The sequence below is a fragment of the Eurytemora carolleeae genome, unplaced genomic scaffold (genome assembly GCF_000591075.1).
Source record: "Eurytemora carolleeae unplaced genomic scaffold, Eaff_2.0 scaffold1111, whole genome shotgun sequence".
Classification (NCBI taxonomy): domain Eukaryota; kingdom Metazoa; phylum Arthropoda; class Copepoda; order Calanoida; family Temoridae; genus Eurytemora; species Eurytemora carolleeae.
The window spans coordinates 102,805-124,886 of NW_019397416.1; the positions used below are offsets into that span (position 1 = coordinate 102,805).

At 30.8% G+C, this 22,082-nt stretch overlaps 2 protein-coding genes across 2 annotated transcripts in view; both read right to left on the reverse strand.

Moving 5' to 3' along the window:
- Positions 1 to 2,919: 2,919 nt before the first annotated feature.
- Positions 2,920 to 5,394, reverse strand: LOC111714174 (uncharacterized). Its single transcript, XM_023489225.1, has 2 exons — positions 5,230 to 5,394; positions 2,920 to 3,220 (listed from the first exon to the last, which is right to left on the reverse strand). The coding sequence occupies exons 1-2, from the start codon at positions 5,292 to 5,294 to the stop codon at positions 2,935 to 2,937; spliced, it is 351 nt and encodes a 116-aa protein (XP_023344993.1). The 5' UTR covers positions 5,295 to 5,394; the 3' UTR covers positions 2,920 to 2,934.
- Positions 5,395 to 12,358: 6,964 nt separating this feature from the next.
- Positions 12,359 to 22,082, reverse strand: part of LOC111714168 (potassium voltage-gated channel subfamily KQT member 4) — a 26,960-nt gene continuing 17,236 nt past the window's right edge. The window contains exons 11-14 of the mRNA XM_023489217.1: positions 21,195 to 21,345; positions 19,241 to 19,380; positions 17,610 to 17,820; positions 12,359 to 12,608 (exon numbers count right to left, since the gene is read on the reverse strand). Of these exons, the coding sequence (XP_023344985.1) occupies positions 12,573 to 12,608; positions 17,610 to 17,820; positions 19,241 to 19,380; positions 21,195 to 21,345 (538 nt within the window). The 3' untranslated portion in view covers positions 12,359 to 12,572. The remainder of the gene's footprint in view (positions 12,609 to 17,609; positions 17,821 to 19,240; positions 19,381 to 21,194; positions 21,346 to 22,082) is intronic.

Genomic DNA, 22,082 nt, shown 5'->3' on the forward strand with positions numbered 1-22,082 from the left:
TTTTAGATTTTTTTTTTTGGGGGGGGGGTGTAGTCGAGAATAAAATCTGTTTGACTCTTTGCCTCTAAAAATCTCAAGTGAGTATAGAAAAGCAAAAAAATTTTCTCTCTATTTCTAAAATTTCATAAAAACCGGATTTACAGGGATAAAGAAAATTCACAAAATTGTATGTATTAAATTCACACTTTTAGTTATTTATCCCAATATTTAACCAATGGTCAATCTTAGATTAGAGTGAAAGCAGTTATAAGGACATTTAGAGTAATGTGCAACTAGTAGCTGTGCTATTGTAAAATCTATAATGAACAGTACAATCTATTATTTTATTGGGGGATTTTATATATCTCTAAATTGGTTGACATTTCTGAATTTAATTGAACTTATCTACTGTCACATTTTTGACTACTTTTTTAGTTTTGATTGAATAAAGATTCACAAACTTTTGTGGGGAAATTCTGCTAAAAATTAGTCAGGGGGAGACAATTTATAGTTTCAAGCTCTGAGACTATAATCATCCTTTTTCCTCATATTGTATGCATATATACATGTATACATCTATACATTGTCGGAATTAAAATTAAAAGGATAGAGAGGTACAAATCATCGTAAAATCATTATATCGAAGATAATTGTCTGTGATATTATGTTAGGTTCTGACTTTAAGAAGATGTGGCAATTATAAAATGTTTTTAATTAATCAGTAAAGATTAGAGCAGCTTAAAGTAGGGCTGGGCACGTTCCGACTTTTTTGAAATCGTTCCGTTCCGTTCTAGAACGAAGGCCTTCAGCTAAATCGTTCCGTTCTCGTTCCTCTTTTTTTTATCGTTCCGTTCTCGTTCCGTTCCGTCCCGTTCCGTTCCGTTCTGAGTAGAAGAACGGTCTTCCCGTTCCGTTCCGTTCCGTTCTTTTACTAATCGTTCCAATATTTTTAAGAACGTGTTCTAAGCGTTCGTTTTTTTTCGGAACGATGGGATCGTTCTTGATCGTTCCGTTCGTTCTCGGCAAAGAACGATCGTTCCACCGTTAACGCGCCCAGCCCTAGCTTAAAGAGACTGTAAGCGTAATTTAAAGAAAATATTGAAATACCCGATTTACAATAGTATCGTGAAATGCTTTGTCTGATTAAGCATGATTTAGATATCAACCTTTAAGTTTCTTTAAACTGTTTATTGTCAGTTGCAGTTTCTCCGAAAAAGAAGCAAGGGATAAATTAACACTTTTAGAAAAACGACTACACCTTTCACATTTTCAAAAAGAGTAAGATTTTAAGGGTACCGTTGTAAATCGGGGTGTATCCGGTAATAAACACATTTAACCTCAACCAAGGTTATAATGCAAGGAAAGTTATTTCAGAGGTTTACGCATCTTTTGTACTGCAGTGCACTGTCTCTGGGCGGTAATGCAAATACAAGACGGATGTCGAAGCCTGACACGGGAGCCATCTTTCACATAAAAAATCAATGAAATATTCTGGTCATAGCAAACTATTATGTGAACTCTCAAAATTATCAAAATTTAATTCTTTTAATTCCTCCTCGGATACTTAACGAACACTGATGCATCTATTCTTATTTACAAATTCCACCCAGAGAGAACTGGTTTCAATATGTACATAGAGTATACGCAACTGCAATTAACTTTTCTTGCATTATAACCTTGACCTCAACCATCATTCTTTTCTGTACATTTTAAATGACAAAACCAATATCTCTAAAGATATCGTCGGTTTTCCATTTTGTGAAAAATTCTGATAAATTTCCTAAAATTCTATTTATCTTAAATCTGCAAATTACTGTTGCAAAGAAAAACGAATGTTAGATGAAATCAATCTTTCAACAAGTTTTAGGCTAATTATTTAGTAAAATCTTAGAGTTTTTGATTAGTTTAAGAGATTAATTTCACTAATTTCCTTTGTAACAATTATCTTTAGCATGAATCCTATATGAATACAGAATTTCAACATTTTAAGACGACATTTCAAACCTTTTACATGTCAAGCGTCTAAAAGTGTTCCTGGAATAAATTAATCACTACGATATTAGTAGCATTTGATTTAGTCGAGGTTTCGGGATCTACAATAGAGAACTGAAAAAAATACATTTAAAATTTTATGATTACAATGTATTCGTTTAAATATGAATTTGTTTGCTAATTGTTAACTTTATATTATGAGTCGATCAAATGTGTCTAATGTCCATGATAATAAAAAAAATCAAATGTATAATGAATGGTTTTTAAGAATAGAATATCAAAAGATTAGATATATTATGATTTATTCTCATCATACAATGAATATAATTTTTAAACAATTAAGAATCTGGTAGAGTCCAATTTGTAATTAATCAATATCTTGAAGGCCTCGTAGGTTCATCTCCAGTTCTATCCTAAATGTTCAACAATAAGTAGACTATTATACAGGGTGTCCCAAAAAACATGGGAATTCAGTGACGAATTCGATATCGTCTTTATGCCTGAGGACTCAGGCAGTTAGTATTAAAGCCCGGTTTTAGGCCTAAAGGGAGGGCTTTGGGTATGTAAGAAAAGTCAGAAAATTTCAACAGCCTCAGACAAATACTTTTTGAGTTATGTAAAAAAAACTACAGGGGGGGTCAAATTGACCCCCTCCCAGCGGGAATAGGGTTAACTTTTATGCCCTCCCGCTTGCGTTAACTGTTCTGTTCTTTAACCTGTGTTAACTATTCTGTTCTTCAACCTGTGATAATTGTTTTGTTCTCTAACCTGTGCTAAATGTTTTGTTCTCAAACCTGTGTTAAGTGTTCTGTTCTCTAACCTGTGTTATACGAGTTCTGTTCATATGTTAACTGTTCTGTTCTCGAATCTGTGTTAACTGTTCTGTTCTCTAACCAGTGTTAAATTTTCTGTTCTCCTGTGTTAACTTTTCTGTTCTCTAATCTTTGTTAATTGTTCTGTTCTCTAACCTGTGCTGTGTTGACTGTTCTGTTCTCTAACCTTTGTTAAATTTTCTGGTCTCCTGTTTTTACTGTTCTGTTCTCTAATTTGTGTTAATTGTTCTGTTCTTTGACCTGTGCTGTGTTGGCTGTTCTGTTCTCTAACCTGTGTTAATTGTTCTGTTCTCTGCTGCATGATTCTGATAAAATAAGGATGAGCGTTCTGATGTGATCTCCTTGCTTCCCTCTGTTCTCTCTCTCTAGCTAGTTCTTCTAGTTCTACTCTGATACGGTAGCGAATATAGAAAAACCTGAATTTTACAATTTTTAATATCAATAGATAGATTGTAATTGTGGGTCAGACTGTTTTTCTGTAAAACCAAGTTAGTCACAACGATAATTTGAAACGTATTCGATTATATAAATTGCTTCAGCCTTTTAAACCTCATTGACAATCAATTTATAATAATAATAACTTGTACTTTACATATTTATCTAATAATATATATTTGCATTCTGTACATATGATCAATCGTTGTACAGTCAAACCCTTAATAACGAATACATTGGAAGAATTTATCAAATGTCGTCTTGACAATTTTTCAACGAATTTTATACTATATTACGTAAATTTCAGTATTTACGAAAATAAATAAATATCCATGAATATGCAGGAACAGTTTTAAAGAGTTCCATATAATCATTTAATTAAAAAACTAAATATCTGCAACATTCCATTTTCAGAAAGTGAAGAATACAACATTTGATGAATTCTTTCGATGTATTCGTTATTAAGGGTTTTACTGTAGTTCACTGACCGTATTATCAATTGTTTATTTTTACCTGTACCATTAGACTTAAATATAGTTAGTTGGATATAGAACTCTGAATACGAATGGTTGAGTTGATCTTTGATCGGTACAGAAATAGATTCAGAGAGTGTGAGTTATAAAGCACTTATAGATAAACTTTTATAGTTTGGGCAGTCACTGAATTCCCATGTTTTTTGGGACACCCTGTATTTAATTATACTAAAACATTGTTTTAATGTCGTCTTCCTATTACACAGTGTTCTAGTTCTAACTGTAGTAGCTGCCATCTGATTTCATTTTCATATTCAGATTCAGATCCGGCCCCCAGACTTATAGGGTTCAAAACAGGTTATCTTACACTGGCTAAAGCTTAAAAGTATTGTGTAGAAGTTTTGAGGCTTAACCAAATAAATATCTCATTTATTACTTTCCATCTCAAATCAACGTAATATATTCTAATCAATTACGATTAAAACTTAGTTCTATTTTGTTATCTCCAGATATTTTCATTTCAAAATAATTTCTTTTGATGATTATTATTAAACTGGAGAATCCCATGTAACTATTAAACAATATAATTATGCTGATGTATAAGTGAAGGGATTATAAAACTGAAACAAGGGCGTAAACAATGGGGGGGGGGGGGAGGGGGGGGCAAGGTGCCCCACTCTAGACTCCTCATGATGAGGTGTAACTTGTCTTTTTCGAGCAATTTTGCCCCCCCCCCTCCTATATCAAATCAAACATAATGAATTCCTATCAGCCTCTTTATTATTAATATCAGTTTTATGATCATGATTATGATTTGCTCCTTAGGCCATTAATTTTGAACAATAACACAAAAAATGTTAATATTAATATCCCCTTATATTGAAATCTTATGTTTTTAATTATAATTACTCTCATTTAAGAGCTATTTGTAAAAAAACAGTTTTAAATTCATACTTTGTTATAAAATAAATTTCCTTATGTCATACTTGTGTGTCAAATGAAGACACACAACGTCACAATGATGTCGCATATTATATTTCCTTCTGACTATTAAAGCGTGGCGATATGTAAGTGTTTTTTGTATTTTTTTGTAACTGTATCTGTTAAAAGTAAAAGTAACTGTTTAAAAACGTGAGTGTGTCACTCAATAAGCATAATATTACAGAGAAGTAAAGTTTTATACTGTAATATAATTCAAAAATAAAACACATTATACAGTTTTAAAGAATGCATTTTAGATTGTTTATTTATTTGAACAGGGGTTTCTAGATTTATTAAAATATACAAAACATTGCATGGGAATTAAATATTTGCAGATTGTAAAAGTTGCAAATTGATTATACTTCGAAATAAAAAATAATAATTGCAATAGAATGTTTAGCCTTGTTAGCAAAATATTTTTGTCACTTTACACTTATTAATAAAGTTCTACAGTACGTTAATTAAAACAATCAAAACAATGCACAATAAAAAATCAAAATATGAAAAATAAAGCTCAAAATAAGTTTAAAGTATACCTGAGTAAATACACAGCAAATATAAATATGAACATATACACCATATACATTCCATATCCACCCATTTTGTACCCCTTGATTAAAACTTTACAGTGTACAGTCCCTTTGTTAGTAATTTTAGAGAACAATACGACTTGTAGTAGTTCACTATAGTGATGTAGTTTTAGAACTAACGGCTCACCTGTAGGCCTGTTCTTATCTTTATTTGTTTCAGAATACAAAATAATAAATATTGTAACACTAAATCTAATCCCTGGAAATCTATAACATTTCTATTATTTCTCGATTAAAAAAACAAAACAAATTACAATTTTTCGAAACAAAATTTTTAAGTGACCATCTTTATACCAAAAACGCAAATATATAAATATCAAACTTTATTACTTTATTACCCGGTTCATACAGGGTGTCCCACGAAACATGAGTGTTGCTGAATAGTTTTGAATGTCTTCTTCCATATACTATATATTAGATATTAAAAACTTTTCTCGCAGTCTAATTCGTTAATAAAATCTAAATTACTCAAATACATTTTACTTATTTTTTCACTTTGGAATTTCTAACAACTTGACAAATATGGAAGGCATTTAAAACTTATTACCAACTGTCATGTTTCACTCTGTATTCTTGTGTGACACCCTGAATTCTTGTGAGACACCCTGTATCTTTCAAATGTATATAATTTTCACTTCTTCAAAAAATGTCTTAGTTTAGATACTCATGCTTTTTGGAGGATTTAACTATTAAAGACGTTATGACCGGTTTTTTTTAATATGCATGTCTTATTACACATGAAATAATCCCTATTAACTCGAAAACCTAAAAATACGAAAGCCTCTATATAGTTATGCGCAAAGACTTTGCTAATTAAAGATAGCACATCAGAAAATATAATCAAATTTGACGCATTTTGTGGGTGATCCAACGATAGTTACAAATGTCGTCTTCTCTAATAATCCAGTACTTTTTACACTGTTGACGTTTCATAATGTCGTCTTTTGTAATGAATTTATTTAAAAACAAAACAAGAAAACCACTTCAGTTTTTCTATCTTATTCTTGAAAGTTTTAATTTGTACATATTTAACAGAATTCGTCACTTTTTAATATGAAATAACAACGATATCTTCCTCATTGTTACCCAGATAAATATTCAAATGGTACCGTTGTTGATAGGACCTTTAATGGATTGGTAACTTGAAATTACATCTATCAGTCCCTTATAACATTTACTATTGGTTTGAAGTATATGAAGTGTTTATCTTTTATGGAAGTAACCTTGTACTTTTTAATAGTAATCAATTATCTCATTTTTTGTTCATTCAAGATTGAATTATCTCTCTACCTGATTTAAATGAATTATCAAAATTATAATGTCATAATATTTATTTAACAATGAAATAGTTTTTACACACTCTGAGATCTTTCAGCGTAAGGATCCAATTAAAGAGCCTTCGTCCAAACTTTTTTTGGGGGGGATCTGCTGGTATTGTAAAAGCAGACTTTCCTATTCTTGGTTGGCTTTGCAGTTGGGTATCAACCATGTTACTTTGCTTGGCGTTGGCACCGACGAACCTGAATTTACCAGAATTATTCATTGAATTTGTAATGTATACATAAAACTCCGGAATTTGAAGACGACATTTAGGCAATCTGCATGTTCACTGCTCAATTGTGGTATTTTATGTTCATTGAACTATTTAATTAAAAATTGAGTCTAGTTTTATTTTCACCAATGTATTTCTTCAGTCTGACTTTTTAAAATCCTCCAATAATTCATGCCTCAAACCTTTTGTGATCAACTTTAACGAAACTTTCTGTGGTATTCTTTTCTTTCATGGTGGATATTTTTGCAACAAAATCCCCATAAATCAATTGAAAATTTATATACCGTTTATATTATTGGAAATTTCCGGGCCCCCATTCTTCTTCATCGTCTGAAATCCCATTCCATAGAACCTCAGAAAAAGTATTTTACGACACATGAAAATTTTCACCAACAATTATTGGCTATTTTTTATACACAAGAGATGCGTAACTTTATCACAAATTCAGCTATAATTCACCAGACGATCCTCATATCCAACAAATGATTAAATAAATTTAAAATAAAAATTAATATCATTGATTTTAGTAAACGTTTAGCACAAAACATTCACAAATATGTTAAATAACTAAGGTTTTATTGTCGATCGTTAGACTCTCAAACAACCAAAATAACCAATGAAGTCAAAATACAGCTGTCCAGGCGTACAAAATAGTTGAATAAATTTCAAACGCCTTGACTTCAGAATTAGCAAAGTCTTTGGGTATACATATGTTTAGGCAAGGATAAAATGCAAGGAAAGTTATTTCAGAAGTGTACGCATCTTTTGTAGTTTTTGTACTGCAGTGTACTGTCTCTAGGCGGTAATGTAAACACAAGACGGATGTTAGAGCCTGACATGGGATACATCTTTCACATAATAAAAATCAATGAAATATTCTGGTCATAGGAAACTATGTGAATTATCAAAATTATCAAAATTTAATGCTTTTAACCTCCTGACATACTAAACGAACACGGATGCATCTATTCTTATTTACAAATTCCGCCAAAAGAGAACTGGTTTCAATATGTACGCAGTACGCAGAGTATACACAACCGCAATTAACTTTCCTTGCATTACATCCTTGTGTTTAGGTATATTTACGTATGCTCAACTTTTGGTAAAGAACTTTACGCAGCTTTATGTATTTATCATACCATAACTGGTTTTTAATTAAAAAGTGCTCAAGTTTTCCAGAAACGAATTTTTACGAATAATTGCGTATACTTTTTATCAAGTAATTTTTAAACTTTTAGGTTTTTATTTTACGTATTTTTACGTATTTTGTCGTTAATTTTCTTTGCTTAAATAATTATATTTTTTAAAGTTTAAAAGTTTGATGCAAACCTGAAAATATGTATATTTTGGTAAAGTGTCAATATATTCACAAGACCTTAACTACACAAGAATACATTTTAAAGTTAGAATTTTAAAATATTTTATGATTTTTTCAAGAGAATTGTTATGTAAGAAATGTAATGCAAACATTTTGGTAAATACAATGTTTCAAAATTTCTATCATTTTGGAGTAAATTGATGTTTTCATTAGAATCAATGTCAGTAAATTCTCGATTTTTTGATAAATAGAAGAACGTTGATTTCGATGGATATACAGATGAAGGAATGATGATGGTGTAAATATGTGTAGAATAATATTGGATTGGATTTGATTGCAAATAATTGATATCTATGAATATGGATTTAAGAAATTCGTGGAACTACAGAAGGAACAATGCAAAATTATAGTTAACTTCTTAACATTTTGGTTTTAGAACTTAAATATGCCTTAAAAACCTATAAAACTTAAAAATTCAAGGGATTGTCCAATGTTCAGCTTTGCAGTCTGCATTTTAGCGATCTATATTCTTGTATATCTATGTTACGTATTGTAGATTGTGGAATAATGTATTCAATGTCGTCTTCTATACAGAGATAATTTTCAGATAATGTTTCGATGCTATATCGTTTGCACTAATGTCCGATTGAACTAACCTAAATCAGACTCAGAGCTTTTTATTAGTCCTAGTTACTTTCATTACTTGATCTAATAGAATAAATGAAAAATACTGGCATTTGGACATGATAATTCTGATAAGTATATCTATATCTTTTTTATTAAGCAAGATTTTCACTTATTAAATGCGAGGGTTATTGTACTGCTTGTACTTTTTGTACTAGGATTTCACTTGTCATACGGGGGATTTTCCCCCATACCCCCTGACTAAGCCTCTGAGGAACATCTCCCGTTATATACAGAGCGTCCCATATCATATTGGAATATCTCCATTCCCCAAGCTTTCACGCCAAAATACGTACAAAATATTTGAAAAAACCCTGGTATTTTCTGTTAATTCTGTATAATTCTCATGTTTATTTTGATACCCTGTAACTGCAAGAAATGAATTCAATACCAATCTCATCTACTATTGGATTTAACCAAGTAGATAGCATCTAATGTTTTAATTCTTTGACAAAAATATCGAATACGTAAACCACAAAAAATCAATTGTAATTTTAATTCTAACTTGTAAATATAAAAATTAATTTGCGTTATTTTAAAGCAATGTTAGTTCTAAACATCGTCTTTCTATACCTCTTTCAGGGACCACTGTATTGCAAAATCATGGCCCACTCCACCCCTAACCTCCTGAGCACAGAATTTCTAGGTAATCTGAACGGGCGGATTAAACTTGAAACTAATATATTTAATCACGAAACCTCGACGCCCTGGAAGAGATGTTAACGCGATATTACTTGGTTTGCACCTGGGCGCGTAAACTCCAGTCTTGTTTCCTTCTCCTAATATTTAATTTTATCTCCCGCGCACACACGTCTTCCATCAGCTCACCAGCTCGCGGCTTTTGCGAGTTTTCCCTCTCACCTCCCATGGGAGATTCGCCCAGGGAGATTTGAGCGCATAGATGATGTCCAGTGCGCGCTGCGCGTATGCATGTTGCAACTACATACCACCTGTTAAGGTACAGGTGCGCGTAACAATGGATTGACTACCAGGGTATCAGGAGACAAGTGGAGCTCGGATACCTGTGTAGAGGGAACCAGGCAGGGGGGATCATAGTAAGGGGGGGTGCACCGGTTGGAGGGGGCGGGGGACAGGTATCGGTACAGGCTAAAGGTATATAAAGCCGCCGGCACTAGGCCTACCCAGAAATACAGATATTTATTCACAGAATCTATTCAATACGAAATAAAAATTTTGTATAGAAAAATTAAAAGTCAAAATAATTGAATTTTTTACCAAAAATTACACAAATCTACATACAGGGCTACCCACAAAGAATGAAACTTTAATGACGACAGTACAACACTTTAAATTCAAGTTGAATTCGATGTTTTGACAACAATATCGTCTGTTAATGATTTGACAAATTGATAAAAAGTTTTCTGTTTTCCAGGGAACCAAAGAATGTTAAAAAGAGAATAAAGTGAATTTAAAATTCGGTGATGGTGATGGACCAAACCTCTGTAGAGTAAAAAAGAAGATGTTAGTTCCACATTTATTGAAAATATATTTCGGTCTGTTCTAACGATATAATAACCATCAAAATCGATAAAAAAAATATAAAAACAACAAGAAAATAACAAAAAAGATTATTTAAAAAGATTAATGTTTAAGGAGAGGTATTTAAACCTTTTAAAGAATTGGACATAAAGGATGTTTCCAAAGTCTCATTCTTTGTGGGAAAATCCTGCATATCTCAACTTCAAACCTATCAAATAATTTACACATTATGGGTTAAATAGATTTGTAAAAATTAGAATATATTTAATAATTTTATATTGCAATTCTTAATCTTATCCAGGTGGGGTGAATCCCGCACCCCCCCCCCCCATCCAGTGGTTTAGTTCTCATAAAAACAGCTTGCACTATTGAACGCTTAACTTCATGACTACTGACAAATATAAAGTTAGCTTAGAAAATTTAATTTTTACCCAAATGTTCAGATATATATTTGTAGCCTTTCAGAGCAAACAAACTGCTTACCCGTTTCAACCATTATTTTCTTATCTTTATATCATTGCAACGTGATGTTGTTTGAAATCCCAAACTATAAATTCCGTAAAAGTTAACACCACATGGTTGCAAAAATATAGTGACTAGGAAATTAGAGTTTGAGTCGTATAAATAAATATTTCATTTCGATGAATGTTTACAAAATAAATGAATGATACAAAAATTATTTACTGAAAAAAATATCAGAATTCAATTTTCACATAGCTTAAAGTTGAACTGTTCAACAAAACTGTAGTTTTTATGTTAATATCGATTGAAGAAGATAAATAAAAGAAAAAGAAATGTATTTTTCTTGAGCTTAGTGTGTATATTGTAAACAAATAATATTGAGAGAATAATAATCCAGAAATATTATTATAATTTATATTTTGTATAAGATGCATATTGTACACTGTACAAGGTACACTGTACACTGTACACTGCACAAGGTATATTGTACACTGTACACGGTACACTGTACAGTAGGATGAGGGAATATTGATGCTTACAACAGATCTATACCTTAGCATAAATATTTAGTATTGTTAACCTTGAAAGGAACTGTTGATGTAATGTCAAGTAACTCTCTATTTATAGAGTGGTATCTTTGACTTACCACGGTACCCGGTTAACTTTTGTTTGACCTAAGTTGACCTAAGTTGTTCTTCTAGCTCATTTAAAAATCAAAAATACCACTCTTTAAATTGAGGGTCTCTTGAAATTACGTATAAGTCCGTTTCAGGCAAAATAGACAATCCGTCTACAGTCCGTTTCACGCAAGATAGACAATCAATCTACAGTCCGTTTCACGCAAAATAGACAATCAATCTACAGTCCGTTTCACGCAAAATAGACAATCAATCGCCGAAAAATAGTTTTTTTTTCTCTTATCACAGTTGTTTATACAACACAACTAATGCAGGTTTCTATCCATAAACAACTCTTTATTTGGACCTTGAGTAAAGTTCGGACTAGACCTACTCAACTTAGGACCTGGATTGGAAATTAACTGAATTTATTTCTTTTCAAACTAAGCGACGATATCTTCTTAATTGCTATTTAGCAAAACAAGTTTAAATGGAGGGTTACATGAAATTACTTTACAGAAACTTTTGTTTCTATCCGGAGAACCGTATTGCAGGCTTAATAGAATTAAATATGGGTTTTTGCAGTATTGGTGATTATATAAATATATTGAAGACGACTTTCGATTCTAATTTTGATTTATACAAAGCTTTTAAACAGTACAAAAATATGGAAACAAAGAGAAGCTGTCAATTAAAAAGCTTCTCTTCATTTACTTGTAAACTTGTAATTCGAAAAAAGCTTGTTGGAAATTAAAACGTAAAAAAATTCATCTTCATTATATTGTTATAAACGCCTACCACCTTAATTGGTTGCTGCACAAAGAATGAGACTTTAGAGATTTTTAATCCCTATATCTTTGCAACCCAATGGTATTAGAGCTAGATATTTCAAACTATGAATTCTTCTAGATCCATCAATCTAAGTTTGAAATATCACAGATATTTACCATCACAATGCAAAGATATTGGGATTAGAAATTTTGAGAATTTGGCCAAAACTTTCAAAGTTTTCAAATTAACGAATATTTTACGTAAACTATGGATTGATATGTACATAATGCGCTCAAGCTTTTGATTTTGATGCCACCAAATGCGTCCATGTGGGACCCTATGATCTTCTTCTTCTTCTTCTTCTTCTCCTTCTTCTTCTTCTTCTTTATATCAGGGTTTCAGAAGGAGATGAGAAATCTGTCTGAAAAGACTGTTATCAATTTACAATGTTACCCTTTAGAATTTGCCTGATCAAGAATGATTGAGATATCTTAGTTTTTCTGGTTTAAAATTAATTATTTTAAGTTTGGTTTCTCTACAAAGGGCCTCGTGGATTTATGAAGAGGTCATAATTTAACATTTTATAGATAGAAAAACGGCGATATCTTTTATTGTTGTTGCACAGAAAAAGGTTGAAAGGGTATAGTTGTTTATCGAAATAAAAAAAAACCCCCACAAAGGATGCAGCTGCAAAGAAAATTAAGTTTTATGCCTTAAAAATGTTCTTTTTACAGTTTTATTAATGATTTGACAAAGAAAGAAACAAGCTTTAAGTTGCGAGGAATCATGAGTGTAAGTAAACAGACAGTATTATTTCCTTACAGTCGTCTCTGAAGTCTCATCCTTTGTGGGTAACCCTGTATATTGATAATATTGGGTAACCCCAAGTACTTAAACTTGTAACTTGTAAGTATTGATCACACACTAGAATTCTTGATTAAAAGTGTTCAGTTGTTATCATATCACACCTTTTCCTCTTTCATGCTGAATTCAGATTCGAAGAAAATAGAGTCTATCGAAAAATTGAAGACACTATTTCGTATTTATAGATGCTATTTAATGATGTTAGATGTTACTAAATAGATGCTCATAAAAGCTTCTAGAAGCTACTAAATAAATGCTACTAAATGCTGCTAAAAGTTGCTTAAAGGGAGTAACCGGCAATTTCATGGTAGTTGAACTGAGAATGCAGTATTGTGCAGAAATATTTTAGGATTTATTTGAGACATATAAAACGTTTTAATGATGTATAATTACTAAGTTTCAGCGCAAAGTCGACGTTCAAAATCATCCATACGGGTGATTATATTTTGAAAATTGATTCTGATTGATGATTGATTCTAAATTCTACTTTTAATTTATTAAATGTTTGGCAACATATTTTTCAACTGTTTTTTTTTATAAATCTATGTTAAAATCAATTGTTTCTTTTTCATCATTATATGGAATTTCTTATTCTTTATAATTTGCTCGCAAATTTTCAAATTCTTCAAATGTTGCCTTTTCAATAAAGTTTCAGGCAATTTCGATGAAAATAGTTAATTTTTATTTTTTCAACCTATTCCTTAACAACTAATTAGTTTCCGATTCTCAAACTCTAAAAGGATTTTAAAGATTTCATATTGCGCTCATTTAAAAATAGATAAGAATTGCGGATTTTTCTGTATTTATTAGTAGATTTTAACTTGATATTGGTGAATTTCCTGTTGATGAGGTAAATAATTTCCTGTTCAAATATTCCAGATTTGAAATATTCAAGAAAATACGACTCAGGTCTAAGCTGTCGTTGGGCCTTATTTACGGCTTGAGCTTTCGGATTTAAGTTGCATCTAATTTCCCACGGAGTTGTATTCCTAAAACCGGTTTTATGTTGTATTTGACGGATTTTCATGGTTTGAATTGGCGCATTCCGGGTTTTAATAAGAACAAGGCTTAACATTTAGCCTTATTCTCAGTTAAAACCAACCAAGGTCGGTTTTATTTTCATTGTGCCTAACTCTTTAAGTCGAGACTAAGATCTCGAAGCTGTCAATCTTTTCTTGTGACACAAGAGATGAGATTTTAAAAGCTTAACCCCGAGTAAAACCCGGTCTTTGTTCCGTTAAATAGTTTATGTTGCCCTTAGTAATATTGGAATAGCATGGAATCTAATCTATTTAAGATCACTAATTAACTTTTCTAATTAGCATAAAGGCAGGCTGATGCTTCATTGAGAATAATGAAAGAAATAATGAAAGAAATAATGAGAATACTGATAAAAAATAGAACTTGACGAGTATCTATAGGGATTTTTGGATTTAAGGAACTGAAGCATTGCATCTGTTAAGAAATTTTAGATTACTTAAAAATCTTAAACACCTATTTTCTAATTACAATCTATATATAAATTTGGCTTGGTTGGGTGTTTGTCTGTCTGTCTGTTTGTTTGTATCCAATAAACGTCAAAACAGCTGAACCAATCGGGCCAAAAATTTTTGTGGGACATCACGTGACCACAGGAAAGGTTTATGAATGATAAAAAAAGTGGTTTAAAGGTTTTTAATTTTGTAAAAAATTTAAATTCTTGAAAATCCGCGATTTTTTTTAAATCCGCAAAATTGTTTTCTTCTTTATTTTAAAATGTAAACAAAAAGAACATGTTCACAATTTAAATAGAAGATGGTCGCACAGCACCCTAAAAGTCTAGAAAAAAGGGCGCGAAGCGCCTTGAATTTCTAGTATTCATAAAATTTATAACATTTCCAATGTAAAACATTTTACCATATTCAATTCTTACTTGGGGAAATAAAGAATTTTAAAATGCAATTTTTTTTTTAAATTTTTTAAAACACTTGAAAAGAAAACCATTAATAATAAAACAACAAATTATGTAATTTTTAAAAAAAATAATCCTGTTTGGTTTCTTATATGTAATATCAAAGTTTTGTCTTATTGGGACTTTAAACACTGAAAACATATTGTTTTTAGTTGTAGTTTTTCTACAAAAGCGCATTTCAACTACCGGAAACACATCAGGAATTAATAAAACACATTTAAGCCTAGAAAAACGACATTCTTTATCAGAAAAAGGTTTCAGGGTTGGGAATCGTGCAGTGTCGTCTTTGCATGACAAGGATCACTTGAAATTCGCGTACAGACCCTTTAAATTTCAAGCAAATTAGCGTACAGACCCTTTAAATTTCAAGCAAATTTTCAGTTTTTTTGCTCTATAAGTGTGCTACAGAATCACTGAGAAAAATTTTTAAATAACGGATTTTTCGTATCCTAAAAACACTTAAAATGAATGTTCATTAAACTTATATCCAACATTTTTTTTTTAAATTAAAAGAGCATAGATTTAAACAATTCAAATTCTAACTTTCTAAGCCAATACAGATTATTGTGCAATTTTGTTGCAAAATTATTAACGATTGCATTTTTGCCTTTTATTTTTGTTTATCTGAAGGGAGGAAATGCAAAAGGGAAGCCGAATTTTCAATATTTTTCTTTAAAGCCACCACCGAACGATCATTCTGACAAAACTTTTCTTACACTGCATGTACCAAGCTTTATCATTTCTTAACTATTTTATTGAATGGCAACAAACTACATAGATAATATAAGATTTATTAATTGTTTACCTTTCGAGATTGAGTTAGCAAAAGTAAATTGCATTTATGATTGAAATTTGTGCGTAACATCTCTGTAAAATAGCTACGAAGTCCTACCAGTAATGTCGTGTAAATTGTACCTTTTTTTTCTCTCTAATTTAGTAGTAACTATTTTTCTTTCAATCATATTTTTTGTGTGTGAAATTTCTTGAGCTAACGTTACGTTCATCATATGAAAATAATTCCAAAATATTTTTTTTAACTTTGTAATTTTTTTTTCAAAATTTTCAAAAAGAGCATCTGAAGAGAATTCTGTGGCTTCTACACTTTTGCTTCAAATAGTTTGTGGCATTTGAGTGTATAGAATGAGTAAAAATTGCACGTGAAAAAAAGAAAATTTTTAAAAGCACCCAACTTACACAACAAACTAATTAATTTAAACTGCTGTTCCCGAATGATAGAATATGTAAAAATTTGACGGATTCAGAAATGGTGAAGAATGTTGCTCGGATGCATCTTTATCTGATTTTACCTGTCTGGCAGCCTCCAAAACTTGAAATTATGATTTTTAAGACAATCTAGCTAAAAACCTAATCTAAGAGATAAAAACTATATCTATATGTATTGAAATAATGCAAGGTATGTGGGATAGAGTTTGTGTACATTATACTTTGAAAAAGGAATTGAGTCATTCCCACATACTTTAATTTTCTAATATATCTGTCACTGCAATCTGATTGTGTACACCTTTAATATCTTAAATTTAGATTATTTGATCTAACAGAATTTATAGTTTGAAATATCTAATGCCTACGACAATGGGTTGCAAAGATATAGCGATTAGAAAATCAGAGTTTGCGACAAAGACTTAATTTCTTTGGACTGCTCAGAAACTGGTTTCAGGTAGATAAACAATACATATTTTGTGAACAATCCCGACCTTTCTACCCTGGGCTGGACTGAATTGTCGATATCGAGATCAATGCTTGATCTTGACATTTTGTTAATCTGCAGATTAATTTAATCTGTATTCGAAATCCCTCGAAGTAGTCGTACACAGTCAGGGATTAGAGGGAGCTTTGTTAATCAGGAGAGAAATAACTGAAAATAAGTATTACACATTGATCCTCAAATAAAAAGTGCCCACAGTAGATATCGAGATCAAGCGATTGGGATTAATAGTAGTTAACACAAAATTTTCCAGCTTTGGAAAGTAAAGTTTGTTTAAAATATTTGTTATTGTTCTTTTAAAACTAGTTCTCAGCAGTCCAAATACGATACAGTCTAATGTGTACATAACCTATCCCCCGTACCTTTAATGGCCGGCGTTAATATCAATATAATCAAAAGGTCTTTTCTATTTAAGTTTTAAATTCTAACAAGCTTTTATCAAGTTACACGTTTGCAAGGTAACAAAATTAAGTACTGTAAATTGACAGCTTGTCTTCGTTTCATGTTTATCTATGCTGTTTGAAAACTTAGTAGAAATCAAAATTGAAATCGAAAGTCTGCTTTATTGTATTAATATATACGACGACGGCTGTACATACCTTGAAAAAAAGGATAAAAAATCAAGCAAATGGTTAAACTAAATACTTTATTGAAAAAGCGTGCAGTAATATATTGAAAATATATAATTTTGATAGCTAAAAAGGCAGCTAGCTACAGTGGGGTAGACTCATTTTCAAAAAATTACATTATTTATAAATTTTGAAAATGATTGTCACTTGTTTTCTAAATAACTGTAGAATACAAAATCATGCTGGAGACATGATATTGGACTCCGGATTTCACTCTCTCTAACCTACTCAACTCAGAGATTAATTCTGAACCTTGTTGTTCGGAGATTCGGATTTCTGAAAAGTTGACGGCGCGGAGTAGGTTGCTGTAAGTCGTCTGTGCTCTCTGGTCGGAGAACCGGTTATGACAATCTCCGGCCCGGCAAAGATGGCGGGTTGCTGCTCCGTGAGGTTGGTAACAGTGGTGGATTCTGAACTGGTGTTCTCTAGGTATAGGTTGAGATCACTCTCATCAAATTCATCTCTAAAATAATACAACCAAATAAAGAGACTGTACAGTGTACACGTAATTTAATTGTGACCTTTTATTAATAAGTTGGCATGTCCGATTCATAACAATAACCATTAAAGGGAGTATCCGGCTAGACACGGTAATTAAGCTGAGAGTGCAGTATTGTAGAGAAATTTTTTGGATTCATTTAAAGTCGGCATTGTATGATGGTTGAGCGCAAAATTGACGTTCAAAATCATCAATTTGGGTGGGTACGTTTAGAGAATCCTTTTTTTAATTATTAAGAAACGGCGATTAAAATGTTACAAATTTTTCAGTAAACTGAATAGTTGTTTTGGAGCAGGTTGAGAAAATAAAAAAGGTTAGGTAATCATCGAAAATAAGTAATCTTATTCAATTATTAGTTTCTATAATCTATCATTATTTACTAAGATTTTCTGCAGATTTTCTGAAATTTGTATTGAAAAGACGACATTTTAAGAATTTGTAGAAATTTGCGAACAAATTCAAAGAAATCATAAATTCAAAATGATGATGAAACTGAAGTAATTTATTCTAACATTGATTTATTGACAAATTTCTTTGAGAAATATGTTCCTAAACATCTAATTAATTTAATATATAATTTTCACAATATTTTTTGTCGTCGTTATTTAATAATTAAAAAAAAAATTCTCAAAACGTACCCATCCAAATTGATGATTTTGAACGTCGACTTTGCTCAAACTCAGTAATTATAGATCTTAAAAACGTTTTAAATGTCTTAAATGAACCCTAAAAAAATTCTCTGCAATACTGCAATCTCAGTTCAAACACCATACATTGCCGGTCACTCCCTTTAAGACAGGTTATAAGACGCTTTAACAGTGTATAATAATTGCTGAATAATAACGGAAAGTTCGATTATTAAAATTCTCCTGGATTGTCCAATCTGGAGGATACAAATTTATAATATCATTTTTTTTAAAACGACGTCGAAAACATAACTTAATTTTTTGTAGACATAGTCTTGACCATTTTATCCTTTATCCTTTAGTTTTTTTGCTTTATTCTTTAACAAAATTATTAGCAAAATTCTTCATATTTAAGTGAGAACATAAATAAAATAAGATACATAAAGAAATTGAGTCGTGCCTAATTCTCAAATTTGCTAATCTCTATATCATAGCAACCTGACGGTGTAAACTTAAATGATTTAATCTGACAGAATTTAAAGCTTTTAATATATATCTAAGGTCTACGACATTATGTTGAAAAGATAAAGGTATCAGAAAATCAATTCCTTTCACTAGAAGGTTGATCTTTCATTTTGTGTACTACATATACAGTCCTGCTGTGTTCTATATAGTCTATATAGTTATGTACTGTACAGTTTGCTCTAGCTGCTTAAAAGGCGGCCTGGTACTCAAAATGAACCGTACACTGTACTAACCTAAGGTACTTGCAAATCTCTCCATCTAGACTATTATCCTCTGAAGGTGGAGTACATCCTTCTATCCGGACACTGGGTGGAACTATATTACACAGGGATACTGATTCATCCTGTCTTGTATTCACTTGACGGTATTCATCCTAGATATTCATTCTATTCATCCTAGGTATTCATTATATTCATCCTAGATATTTATTATATTCATCATAGATATTTATTATATTCATTCTAGATAGATATTATATATATTCATCATAGATATTTATTATACAGATATTTTAACCCTAGATATGCATTATATTCATTAAAGATATTCATTACATTCATACTAGATATTCATTATATATTCATCCTAGATATTTATTATATTCATCCTATACATTCATTATATTCATCCTAGGTATTCATTAAAATCATCCTATATATATTTATTGTATTCATCCTATATATTCATTATATTCATCCTAAGTATTTATTAAATCATCCTAGATAGATATTATATATATTCATCATAGATATTTATCATATAGATATTTTAACACTAGATATTCCTTATATTTTCTTACTAGATATTCATTATATATTCATCTTAAATATTCATCATAATTAATCTTCCTAGATATTCATTATATATTCATGCAAGATATTTCTTATATTCATTAAAGATATTCATTATATTTATTCTTCCTAGATATTCATTATATATTCATACTAGATATTCATTATATATTCATCCTAGATATTTATAATATTCATCCTATATATTCATTATATTCATCCTAGGTATTCATTATATTCATCCTAGATATGCATTATACATTCATCCTAAATATTCATTATATTCATCCTAGATATTCTTCATATATTCATCCCAGATATGCATTATATAATCATCCTAGATATTCATTATATAATCATCCTAGATATTCATTATATATTTATTCTAGATATTCATTTAATATTCATCTTAGATAGTCATTATATTCATCCTATATATGCATTATATATTCATCCTAGATATTCATTATATATTCATCTTAGATATTTAATATATTCATCCTAGATATTCATTATATTCATCTTAGATATTTAATATATTCATCCTAGATATGCATTACATATTCAACTTATTTACTTATCCTATGATATTTCAATTCATGTTGACAGCTGTAGAAAGGAATGATAGGTAAAAAATATATAATTAGCAGAGATTCGAATTAAGATAAAGAAATTAAAGATAGGAAATACTTTTACGATGAAAATCGGGCGGAACCCCCCCTCCCCCCCAAAAAAAAAGAAAAAAAAAGAAGTTTTCAGAACAAAAATATTTCGCTTCCACTTGTCATTTTTACCATTTTTACCATTTTTACCACTTTAGGAACTAAAATCTTCCAACAAACTCTGATTTTTTAAATCCCTTTTTCTTTTCAACTTGATGTCGTCAACTTTTGATATTTAAAACTGTGAATTATGTTAGACCAAATAGGTTAAGTTTGAAATATAAAGGTTTACACCATCAGGTTGCAAAGATTTAGGGATAAGCAATTTACAAGGGTAATAAGCCCAAAGTTATAATGCAAGGAAAGTTATTTTAGAGGTGTACGCATCTTTTGTACATGCAGTGTACTGTCTCTGGGCGGTAATGTAAACACAAGACGCATGTCGAAGCCTGACATGGGATCCATCTTTCACATAAAAAATCAATAAATTATTCTGGTTATAGGAAACTATTCTGTGAATTATCAAAATTATCAAAATCCAATGCTTTTAACCTTCTCGGATACTAAACAAACATATCTATGCATCTGTTCTTTTTTACAAATTCCGCCTAGAGAGAACTGGTTTAAATATGTACGCAACTGCAATTAACTTTCCTTGCATTATAACCTTGAATAAGCCTGTTAAAAAATCTACTTAAAAAAAAAATCAAGAATTATTTCTTACATTAGTTTACCTCGGACATTCGTGTAAACTTTGAAGGAATATATCCAAGAGTGACTCTCTTTTTAAACGGTTTTTTAGGTTGAATATTTAAAGATTTCTCTTGCAGTGTCTCATTGGTAGGGGAACCAGGTTCACTATACTGGGTATCCATCACAACGGATCTATTTAACATTTATAATATATAACTAGCTCAAGTGCCCGGCTTTGCCCGTGGAATTTTTAAAACAGATTAAAAATAAAAAAAACTAACATTTTGAAGAATATTTTTTTTTCAAATTAGAATTTGTTTTGCCTATGTCACCCCCAGGGTATCCTTATAAAATGTCAGCAAATTTGGTTCAGCCGTTTTCTTAACTATAAATAACAAATATATATATATATATATATTATATATATATTTGAACGAAGAGTGTAGAAGTAATAATCTTTGTTTGTGTGTATTTTGTGCGTGTTTGTATATCAAATCATAACATAGAAACCACGTAACCAATGCCCCTCAAATTTTGATCATAGGGAGTTCGGGACTGGAATGTTCTTTGCTTGGTTTAAACATTCTAATTTAAGGGGCTTGGCTTTCATATAGGGAAAGTTAAGATTGCAAAGTAAAGCTGGGGTTAAAGGCTAGTTAATTATAAAATTTAAAAAAACCATTTTAAAATCAAAATAAAGGGAGTTACTCTCATTTGTAGTTTCTCTTGTGCATTTATTGCTTCAGAGAAGGTATCAGAATTAAACACTTTTTAGGCTCAAACAAAGACGTCGTCTTCCATATTATTACATCTGCAAATTATTATTATTATTAGGTACTGTTTGTAACTTGAAAATGCTTCTACAATCATTCATTAAAGTAATAATCATTTCGGAGTAAATATTTTTCAAATCAATCCCCCTTCCTCCC

Bases quoted from the DNA above. Each gene is read 5' to 3' on its own strand.
- LOC111714174 (XM_023489225.1), bottom strand. From the start codon at position 5,294: ATGGGTGGATATGGAATGTATATGGTGTATATGTTCATATTTATATTT. The intron at 3,221-5,229 runs GTATACTTTAAA...TGTAAAATTCAG, and splicing joins TTTGCTGTGTATTTACTCAG to GTTTTTCTATATTCGCTACC.